This window comes from Lissotriton helveticus, chromosome 6, assembly GCF_964261635.1.
Source record: "Lissotriton helveticus chromosome 6, aLisHel1.1, whole genome shotgun sequence".
NCBI lineage: Eukaryota > Metazoa > Chordata > Amphibia > Caudata > Salamandridae > Lissotriton > Lissotriton helveticus.
In genome coordinates, this window is record NC_136067.1 from 1,413,443,332 (window position 1) to 1,413,455,491 (window position 12,160).

Below are 12,160 nucleotides of genomic sequence, written 5' to 3' on the forward strand. Positions count from 1 at the left end.
AACATTTTGAAGCACATGAACCAAAATTTGGTGGAAATACACCAATTTAATTTTTCATGAATTTATATTGATCAAATCCAAAATATATACACCTGGCTTTCGCAAAACACGCACACACTATTCCTATTAAGTCCCATTTTCTCAAACAGCATGTATTGCCACACTTGATATCAGCAAAAAACAAATTCGCAATTATTCTGTAAAATCATTGCTTTTCTAATGAAATCCCTACTTGACACATCGATGCAGCCGAATATATTAGAGGTGAATATAACTTACATTTGCTAATTTATACCCAAAATAGCAGCTTTGACCATTCTGTAAGTAACCCCTTTGAGAGAAATGACAACTGTGCGATATAGCATAGTCAGGGCAGCATGGGAGAAGCAAGTGGAAGAGGAATTTATGATGAGGGAATGGTAGTGCGAACTATTTCTGGCATCTGAATGGCTATCACGTTTTAAGAAATAAATTGAATGGTTGGAGTTTCAGCTATTTGCGGAAGGGAGGATAGTTGGAGCATGGCAGATCTGAATTGGCTTGCTATTCCAGATCCTAGGAGCATAGCTAGAGATTATCTGGCATCCCATCTTCTACTCCTTGTGTGTCCAGTGATACTGCTGTGTTGTGCTACCTCCACCATATGTTTTAATCTTGGGCACCAGTTGCTGTGGGGTTGCAGAGCTAACTGTATTGTAGATGGTACAGCCATTGTTTAATGTGATGCAGGAAGGTAGTTGAAACATGTGCAGTTCTCTAATGGCGGGTATGATACGGTCAGACCTGTGAAGATTTTAAATAAGGAGTGCTGCTGCACAGGGTACACCATATGGTGCAACCTGGTAGATCTTGGGGATATTGACAAGCATAACTTTACTTGTGTTGAAATGAGAAAGGAAGAGAGACAGTTCTAAATGATGCTAAAGTATGCTTTCAGTAGGGAAAGAAAGGAATCCCAGTGTGTAGCAGGCCAAATACATTTTCTTTAAGTCGCTTCCACACTCAGGCTCTCTCCTTTAAAGTGAACAGAAATTCATTAATCTTTAATCTGTTTTAATGAGGTGGAAAAGGGGGATGGATCAACCATCAAATATCCACTTCAATCTGAATTAATCTGGTAATGGCTCACAGTGGGGTTTACCCCAAGCATGTATTCCTCACACCACATCTCCTCCTCTGTCACCTTGGTATCATGGAATGCTGAGGGGTGCAAAAACAATATGGTACAAAAAATGTAAATTATTTCTTTTTCAGGAGATATATAGCAACAAGTTTGTGATTGCATTGCAGTACCCCCATGTTAGCTATTTATATTTCATACCAGGGCATGGGTTAGATGCCCAGACATGCACTGCTTTCTTGCATTTGTCTGAGGCTCTGCAGGTCAGATGAATTGCTGATGTAAAATATGGGGATTTCGGATTCAAATGTGCTTCTTCATATAGCAGTTTCAGCAAAGCCACAAGGCTGTGGCATTAAGATTGATCTAACCATTGACCAACTTTGGCAAAACAGAATAGTACCTCAAGGAAGGTAACTGTTGGTCATTTTGCAGAGGCATAACAAATATGTCAGTGGAAGTTCCAGTGGTATCTTTAAACGAAGCTCTGATGTGAGCCAGGCCCTAGGCTAAGAAAAATTCACAGCGCCAAGCTGCTGATCACTTTTTGTTCCGCTTGAAGACTGGAAGTGGTCTGCAGCCTCGGACATTTGTCTATCAATTTCCTTCTGGATGCCTCTGTTTGATTGACAAACCTAAGTGGACATTCCACATACCATGGCCAAGGTTCTGTGAACCTTCTGGGTGTGCCACTGCGACCCTCATCCATTAAATAGTCTTTAACTGGGCCCCTTTTCCATTCAGATAATGCCCCACAGATCTGGGCCACGAGGGTCCACATGTTGACTTACCTTCTCCAGTGTTCTTGAGATTCTTTCACAGCTTCACATGCACATTTTATATCCAATAGGCCTTTTTCTAAAATGTGCCTTGGAGCTCTAAGCATTTGTTCTTCTTACCCGATTTCATACTGGTGTTTGTACATAAATTCTGCACCTTAGTTTGAGCATCTTGAACAGTGTGCCATCACTAGATCGTTTCACACCATATGTGCGTCACAGAATTACTGAATATCAATAATTATTTTTCGATTTGATAAATAAGATATGCTTGTTTTAATGCAAGTTTTTGTTTTTTTACTATCGATTACAATCCCATTACATTGCAAGTCTGTTCATATTTGACAGACTTCTACTAAAGGAACCTTTTTGTCATAGGATACTGTGATGTATTTGTTCCCTACTTGATAGCATATGTAATTAATACATTTAAAAAAGGGTAATAGAAATGTTCAAACCAACTTTCCACTTATTGGAATAGGCAGTAGTACAGGAGATCCTTGCCTACAACACAGACTGGACAGTAGGGTGGTCTTGGTGCTGCATTTGTTTTATTGGGTTTCTTTCTTTTGTGCACATGTGAACTTCCATTACCTTTGACAAGATGTATCAATTTAAGTGTGTACTTGTCCGCGCATAAAGATTCCTTTAAGCGGTGAGTATAGAACAAGGCATTTCTACAGGGTGTTATCCCTTTATTCTACAATATTTACACCAGTGGGTGGGGGGGGGGGGCACAGTGGTGGTGGTTTATGTAGATTCCCTTGTAAATCGAACGGCTAGTTCATCTAGCCTCAGTAGTCAACCCTGTATAGCTAGAATCCTATTTGTAAAGTCCAGAACATCACTAGCTACTTGGGCTACTGATCTATAGTAACTTGGCATGGTAACCCACTCAAACGCCAATTAACTGCAGTGGTGAGGATAGTTCTGTCTTTATTGCTTCAATAGACAATACCAGTGACCTCTTTATGTTGGCATTGAGAAGAGTTATGTAGGAAATATTCTACAGTTTTCAGGTCCGTTGTTAGCTAAGCCTTTTGGTTTTCGAAAATTATATGCACAATATACTTATTGAAGCTTTTGGGAAGCCCTCTTTATCCATTGGTCTCTTGTCATTCACATTTTTCTTCCGGCCATCTGTCTTCATCCATTGGTCTGTTGTCATTCACATTTATCTTAAGCCCACAATAGCACAAAGCATGGGCCAGAGGTTCAGCTCACTTCCGCTGTTGGCTAACTTCACTGTTAGTGATGGCATTCTGCTCTTTCATAAGATGCACATCCACACACAAAGGATGTTACCTTCATTGCCATAGGACCTCTATGACAATGTGTGCTTTCAGAGGCCAAACAAGTTGTGTTGCTTTTTGCCAATGTTTCTATTAATATTGGGAAGAGCCCAGCAACCCCACTCTGACAAAACAAACCAGGAGTGACAAAGCTAAAAGGTTGGCAGCCAATGCTAAAGGTTATTGGCTTTGCTAATGCATGTTAAAATGTGTTATTTTTGTCTGATTCGAACACGCTCGAATTCAGTTAAATAAATAGAAAGGACCCATGTGGCAACGTGTAATGGGGCCTTATGATTTATTGACAAAGAAAGTCCCTGTGTTTTTGAAGCAGCCTTAAATTGCTGAGGGAAATAGTCCCAAAGGGGTTTTCTTACACAGAATCTATTCCGGGGCGAAAACAGCAGTGAGCCAATAACAGTAAGCACTAAACAATCAACTGTAATTGAATAATAAGCATAAACAAAGGGATAGAAAATCAATTCGTGATTTATTTGGACCTCCCGAATGGGTTACAATCTAAAAATAATTAAAAACAACCTATTGTGTAAAAGGGTTGAGATATCAAATTAATATATTAAAAGAAAATCAAGACAATTCAATATACAAAACAAGTCTCAATATACAAAACAAGTCGACGCGGCGTTTCGGTGGCTTTCAATCTTTGCACCTTCATCAGGACAAACATATATTTCACAGAATCTGTAATGTATTTACAGATTCGAGTCTAATCAGTATCTTCAATTTTTTCTCTCAGCGTGGACTGGCTTTTGATGATTGAGTCACACTGGGAAGCTTTTGATTGTGCCTCCACGTTTTCTAATTGCACGGAGGAACCACCGTATAATGGTAAAATCTTTAAACACTTGTTTATTATTGGATGTCCAACTACTAGTGTTTGAATTCGCCGATGTGCTCTTTCAATTATGCACCTCCATTCTGTGGTTTTGCTATCAGGTCAACAGAATCTTTGATTTCTTAGTCGGCCTCCCTGTTCCTCCGTGCGTCCGCCTTCGTCTGGATTATATCACCTATCTGGCCTTGATGTTTCATATGCTACTCAAAGCAACATGGGGTATGCCTCTATATTGATATGTAATATATAAATTCCAAGTTATACTTTTGCTTCCAGATTATGTACTGGCTTTGAACAGAGAAAAGGAAAAGTTGGGCCCTTCTGTCATTGCTCAAGACGTATTGAGCTGGTTTGAAGACTTTTTAGAATTTCAGTTGATAAGGTGCCTTAAATACAAACAGATCCTAAATTTGCTTGCCTGAAGTGATGTTAATGCCATTAGAATGCAGCCTTTTTTCATACCATATACTCTTGACTTCAGCTATTGAAATGAACAGCCATATTTGCAGGCTTATTTGTCTCCTGGGACAGAGCAGAGCTAAATGTTTTAGGTTCAGAAGGTTAACTTATGATGCAGTAGAGGCTTCGTACGAGTTTACAAGTAGTGTAGGAGATGCTGCTTGTGTTTCATCATGTAGAAAATCACACACTTTTTCATTGACTCTCCGGCTTTGGATGAATTTAGAAATCTGCATACGAGCCTTACATGAGGCACTTGGAGTGATACTTTCTTCAGTCAATTTGATTTGAATTAAGGAAGTCCTATTTTTGAAAGCAGGTATTTGGTTTAGTTATTTGCAATACTAGATTAAGCTATGATTGTAGGTGGGTGTTGGTCTGTCATCTACTCCTAATAGATTTATATATTTTGTTTGAATGATATTGTAGCTTAGTGTAAACCATAGGAGCAAACAAGAAATAGGCTGCGCTATGAAATGTGTAAGTGCAGATTTTATAATAAATATCTGTTTTGTTTTACAGGATGGTAAAACAGTGCATTGCGAGTAAAACATATGAAATTCGACTCTGTGAATGGTGAAAACCAATAGCATTTACGTTTACTTTTCAGTTCCCTCCCCCTTTCATAGGTCACTGCCATCAAGCTTCACCTAACTATAATCCTTCCTTTGTACTGTAAAGCATTGGGTAGGTAACTACTGGTTTCCTCCTTTGGTTGGTCTATAGTCAGGTAACGTGCATTTTCAAAGCCTAGTTCAGTGCCTTCACTCCATGTTTGAAAATCTCAATTGAAGTAACATCCAGCATAGATCCCCAGGAGGCAAACATATGTCTTCAAGATAGAAGGAAAAAAGAAACCCTAGTTTCAGTACTGAATTGAGGATCACTCTGCGTTGATATTGTTGCATTCTTCCTCTGCTGGTATTGTCACTATAAGTTCTTATACTGTTTTAAAATCCCAAAACAATTACTCCTTTTCTCTTTTTAGATAATGATCTATTTGGTTGGTTTAACAGCCTTGCTCCAACCACGTCTCAGTGAATCAACTTTTTGTAGTTGTGTCCATGGTTTGGAGGGCATTATTAAGGAAAATATAGACATTGCACCCTTTAAGGTTAGGCTATCTTCTTTGCTTCATCTAGGATGGTTCCCAGTCTCTGATGAACACCTTCAATATGACGGTGGCTTCTCTGTACAAGTCCTCTCTCTCTTGGCTACAAGAAGATGCTTTAGTTGAAAGGCTTTTCCCATGTAAGACGAGTCGCCGGACCCACCATGTCTATATTATTTGGCAGCCACTAACGTTTAGATTTGTAATTTTTTCCCTCCTATTATCCTTCAGGCGTTCGTAGGACTATGAGCTGAGGACCCATCGCCAGTTTCAGAATAATTATTTTATAAAAAATAGCGATGATGGCATAGGAAAGCAGGACACTCTTTATATTGATTATATTTAATGATCAGAAATTTGCATATAAAGTGCTGAGAAATATTCTTAAAGTGCTAAGCAAACAAATGATGGACAGAATGCTGAATGAATTAAACATTCATCCCAGTCAAGAGATCTTGGTAAAGTTCATTGTTCTATTACTCGCCTTGCCACCCCAGTTTAGACCCAGCCATATACATACCAGTCTTGACCCTGCTCCTCATGGGGACAGTCCTACCCGAACTGCCAAAGCATGTCCTCCCTGAACCAGAAACAAGCATCCTAGGACCGATTTTGGGGTATCACCCCTCATTAGCCAGGCTAGCTTGAATCCAGTGGCACAGTTAGCAATTCTTAAAACATAATCTGGTCTTTCTTCTGGCATGTCATCCGCTCCTGTCTTAAGTCCTGATGTGTTTTGACCCCTCAATATAAAGCAAATGCTGCAGATATCCAGGTCTTTTAATAAGGATTACAAATTGGGATTCTCTCCGTTTTCCCCAAAAGAGGGTATTGTAGATGATACAGTCTATCATCTCAAGTCCCACTTCTCCAGTGTTCCTTAAAGGTGAGATTATCCTTACTCCAAGCCCAGCATATCAAAGTAATGTTAGGAAGTTCCTTAAAAGTGCAACTAAACCAGCCTGTGTTGCCTTTAAGAGCAGTTTGCACCTCTCTGTGATGTACTTGACACTAAGTTTCAGATGCATGCATTGGACCTATCTCGTGGACTGTGGAAGCATGGTTCTCAGCACTTTCCCCAAGTGGCAGTTGGGCAGTGCTTAATATGTATACAGCATAAGGTCTGGGGCACAAAAATGTCTTGGATACTTTCCCTGTGCTACCTTTTGTAGCACGGGGAGTATGGGTTGTAGAATATGGATGCTGCCAGTTCTTCCACTTTAAGCCTTGTTCTTCCATGACCTACTCCTTCTGTTACTTAACCCACTCATACAAATTATTGTCATTTTTGTCTGTCTCGGTTTCCTCCATGAAAGTCTGATGGCAATAAGTCCAGTCCTTCAAAAAACAGTGCCAGAGCCCAATACCTGACACCACCTGCACAGATGAAGCACTCCTGATGGGTCTCTCCTCTCTCCGGTCCTTGACTTTCCACTGCTTTTTTTGCTTCCAGTCCTCGTCTTTGTTCCTCTCCTTCGGTCATCACATTGGTCTTTTCTCTTCGGATCCAATCTCTTTGTACCTATGCTCCTCTACCCTAGTCTATACCGCTCCATCGCTCTGCTCATAGTATCCGGTTCCCATCACCACTCCGGGGAAACTCTTTTCATCTGCTTTTTTCTACTCTTCGACTGTGCTTGTTACCTCTGCTCTAGTCCACACTTCATTCTAAACATGTTCTTCCCCTCCCCACTTGCTACTATTCTTCCTCAGGGTTAGTTTCTGATATCCAGTGGTAGCCCCCCTTCTTTGGGGCTTGGTGGTACTGCGCCTACTTGAGATTGAGCCTGATTCACGCTCATCTACTTCCATATTCAAGCTGTAGATGTATTGGAACCCCGCCTCTTTTACTTTTTGTCATCATTACAAACTTGAGTGATCCATGCAGGTACTGCATTCTATCTAAATGGCATTCTGGTGACTCGTTTTGTCATTTATTGTTTTGGGCAGCTGCCACCTTAAAGCCATATCTTTACTGTCCACCTCTGTGGGGGTAAACTGCACATTTAATCCTGATAGGGGGCCGGAAAATACGATCATCTACTGACGATGTCAGCCTTTGAGCAGAATCATTATAGGCAATAGTGTCCACCAGTATCCCACTTTTCTTTAACACAGCAACAGTTCTGGCCACTATGCCAAATTGGGCAGACTGCAGAAGTCACCTTACCAAGTCCCCCTCCTGATCTCCTCTCTCCCTCTAGCGACCCTACCCAGCTGGTATTTGCACAAGGACTCTGTCTTTACTCCAGGTCATGTGTGCCTCCTTTGCAAGGTGCACCTTAGTCTTCGACTCTAACCCCACGGGCCACGGAAGAATGCGACTTGGTTTAGGATCGGTGCTGATGCTAATGTTCAAAGTAGCTGAGACTGGCTTAGTGGATAAAAACCTTTTTCCTGAGTATGAGGCTCACAATTGACACTTTGCATATACACCATTTTCCTTACCGGTGCTACATCTCTAAACGCTGATGGCGAAAGGACTTCCCAGGCCAAGTGCTTCTCCTTAGCCTGGTACAGAAGAGGTCGGCTTATCTCTGCTTACACCGACATACCCAAGAATTCTGTGTGAAAAGCCTGTTCTTAATACATGATTACCTCCGTTCAGTTTCCAGCGTAGAAGGAAATAGAACACCAACACTACGTCTTACTGTGCCTACCACAGCCTCTAAGTGTTGCAAACATCTTAGGACACTCTAAGTCAGGCCCCCGATAACGCTTATATGAAGGATTTTTGTTTTCTGTCTTATGCATGAGTTATATGAACTGCGTAATATGTAGACACGTTTACAATTCAGTTGAAAGTTCAGACACATACAACAAAAGTTCTGTAAAATTGTGTTTATTCACCTGGAGAAGAATTTACAAGTTATGGTTATCCACAGCAGCTTGCTGGGGAAGGTTCTATTATTAACAGCTTATTGTGTTTGTATACTTCACATCTATTTTAATGTTTTTGATTTTCAACACTCAGCAATTGGAACAGAAGAGTGAGGATAATGAAGACAAAGAGTGCTTGAAACAAGCAATAACTGCCCTTCTTAACCTGCAGAGCAGCATGGAAAGAATTTGTTCTAAAAGCCTTGCAAAGCGAAGACTGAGGTAAAAACAAAAAATCCTAGATGTTCAATGGTTTTAGTGTTCTGCTGTTTTATCTGCAAACATGTTACAGCAAACAAATGATGGACTGAATGCTGACAATGCAAACATTCTCCTTCAGTCAAAAGATCTGGGTTAAATCCATCGTTCTTTTGCCCACTACGCCACCCCAGTTTCGACCTAGCGATATGCAAATCAGTCTCGACCCTGTGCCTCATGGGAATAGTCCAGACCGAACTAACAGGCCAGGTCCTCCCTGGACCGGAAACAAGCATCCTGGGACCGGTTTCAGGGTATGTCACCCTTCTTCGGCCAGCTTGCATCCAGTGGCACAGTGAGCAAGGGACCCACGTCTGGGCATACCCATCCCACTTAAGCGAAAAGTGTTACAGCAAACAAATGATGGACGAATGCTGACAATGCAAACATTCTCCCCCAGTCAAAAGATCTGGGTTAAATCCATTGTTCTTTTGCCCACTACCCCACCCCAGTTTTAACCCAGCCATATGCAAATCAGTCTTGACCCTGTGCCTCTGGAATCAAGCTATCCTGGCAAAAGAGGGGTGAAACCCCGAAACCAGTTCTAGGATGCTTGTTTCTGGTCCAGGGAGGACCTGGCTTGGCAGTTCGATCTGGACTGGTACCATGAGGCACCAGGTCAAGACTGATTTGAATATGGCCAGGTCTAAACTGGGGTGGCATGGTGAGCAAAAGAATGATGGATTTAACCCAGATCTCTTGACAGGGGGGTGAATGTTTTGATTTGTTCTGCATTCTGTCCCTCAATTATGTATCTTTAGCTTATCTGCAAACGCAGCAATGTCGTTTTCTTTCTGAAGAAAGCAACAATTCGTTTTCCAAATTATATTTTCATATTCATTAACCTTTTATTAAATGTTGCAGCTGAAGAAACTACAATCCTGATGTACTTTTGAGACCTGCCTTGCATTTTGCCATGCAATCTATGTCCTAATAGTATGCATTTCAAAATATGCTCAGAGTAACCTCACCAATGAATATTAAATAGAAAGGTGACTATTTGTTAGCCGCTATGTTTAACTACTAACATAGGGATGCTGGATTCTACAAACAGTATGAAAATAGGCATAGGGTGTTCCTGTAACACATGAAAGTCTGGTACACTAAATGGAAAAATAAAAACCGTCAAAAGGAACTCTCAAGGGGAATGATTCACAATATCATTAGAAAAATGGATGTGAACTAATTGTTTAACATATAGATCCAAAGTACGAATTTGCTTCATTATTTTCAATATGTTTTCATGTATTCAAACGTATCATCTCAGTTCTATGCAGAAAGTTGGCATTAACAGTACAATTTTTGGAGTGCCCTCGGTCAGAGAGGCTATGACTTCCAAGTCTTTGAAGCTGAGTGGTTGCCTGGATTATATCCTAAATGTGGCAGATTGGTTATGTGATTTGACTTCCAAGAAGTTAAACCAGTGTTGGGGATGGCATCATTGGTTGTTAGTAAGCTTTAAACTTGCATAATCGGAGCCTTGTGAACTGACATAGCATGTAAACATTTCCTAGCTAACGTGAAGTAAAGTTTCAGTTCTATTAAGAACAAGGAAGTGAGGAGCATCCAATCCAACAAGTAGTAACTATACAACTTTCCTTTTTTATGAGTTTTATATTATTGTCTTTCACCCAGAGTGTTTTTCTGTTCTAGTGATTCTTGGGAAAGTTGCAATAATTTCCGAATCATAGTTTGACCACATTTTATGGGCCTGCCCTTTTATTCAGCGTTGCTGGCAGGAGGTTGTGCAGGTTTTGACTGAGGTCACTGGCCTCGAGGTCTTGATGGAGGCTTGGTGGCCCATCCTGTGTGTGACGGCAGATGTAGTGTGGCCCGAATACCACAAGACATGGCTAATGGTGGCAGGCATGGTGGCAAAAAGGAACATAATCCGAGCCAGGTGCGTGGACCACCTGCCGAGAGTAAGAGATTGACCTAGATTGGTGCAGTAATGCAGAAAAGGTGGTGTACCAGAGCTGAAGTTACCCACACAAGTGGGGGAAGGTTTCTGGGAGGCATACAGGGACTTCTGAACATTCACTCTAGTGAACCGCAATTGTATTTATGTTGAAATTTTGTCCGTAATGTAAGGTGGTATACTTTATGTGGAAAATCACCCTGTTTCATTACTGGAAATTATTGAACACTGTAAATGTAGAATACTTCTACATCCCTGCTTCGTTGAAATATGTATTAACTACGGTTCAACGTACTGAGTATATGTTGAATAAAAAGTTTAAAAAGAAAAAAAAAGAAAATCACAACCTAGGGTTATCCAGTAAATTGCATTGTTGGCTATTAGTATCCTGGTTAATAAATATCAATAATTGTAAACTCTGGACCTGAACCATGTGATGCACATTTGTTCAAGATATGAGGATAGCCTCCCTCACTCTGTCGTTATATTTACAGGATCAGAGCAAAGACGGGAGTATCAATAACAAGGAAGGAGTTTTTCAAACGTATGCATACAGAAAGAGGAAGTGTTTTCCTTGTCTGGTTTTCATGGGAGCAGTGCTTTTTTGATTGGTGGCCAGTTTGACTTTTTAGAAGACAACTAGGATATGTAGTCCCACTCTTTAGAAAATTTTTGAGCAAAATAAATGAAGGAAGTAATGCATATTCCTTGCCACTTTGCCCTTAATAGTCTGAAAACTTTCATTCAGATTAGTTTGGAAATTTTACATTGTAAATGACTTAACAAAACACGAAGGAATAAAGTCTTTGAGTACTCATGTCAGAAATTCAAGAAGGTCTTTGCTGTTAGAGGGAATTCTTCATTTTGAATGCTCTCTAAGCACTTATGAATAGTTCCAGTGGACCTCCCAATGCCCTTCCAATCCTTCCACACTAGTACCATATAAATCTGATGGGAGTTGGCATCTGGGGGAGTGGTTTTCAGTGCACTCAATTTATTTGTTGAAGTTTGGATCTTTGTTATATGGTGTTTGATCTACCACTGTGAGGTTGTGGCACACTGTTTTCTAATGCAGTTTTCTGTAAACAGTTTGCTGTAAAAACATTGTGGAGATTCCAAACTCCACGACGAGGAATGATTAAAGCATACAAATTATTAAAGATACTTTTCACTGGAGAACTCTAGTTACAGGCAAGTAACCTTTTTCTTTCTTGTTCAAATGTCCTCTTTTATTCATATAGTCCCTGATGCTCGACTACATGAGAAGTCCTGTAGTGACACTTCAATCAGTGGGTGCTAAAGAAAACTGAATGAGAAGAGATTTTCAGAGGCAGTGTGGTGATCTTTCCGCTAAGCCTAAGCATAAGCGTTAATGTAATTTCATTTATCTGAAAGAGACATGTTAGTGATAGATTCCTTACCTTAGAATATCCCCAGGCGTCAGGCTGGATCCGGAAAGTTTTTCTGCTTAGCAGTACCTCTGCTCG

The 12,160-nt window shown here is 40.5% G+C and overlaps 1 protein-coding gene across 1 annotated transcript in view; it reads left to right on the forward strand.

The window, feature by feature from the left end:
* Nucleotides 1-12,160, forward strand: part of SOS1 (SOS Ras/Rac guanine nucleotide exchange factor 1) — a 780,124-nt gene that overhangs the window by 328,171 nt on the left and 439,793 nt on the right. Inside the window, exon 9 of the mRNA XM_078649204.1 lies at nt 8,592-8,719. Coding sequence (XP_078505330.1) covers nt 8,592-8,719 — 128 coding nt within the window. The remainder of the gene's footprint in view (nt 1-8,591; nt 8,720-12,160) is intronic.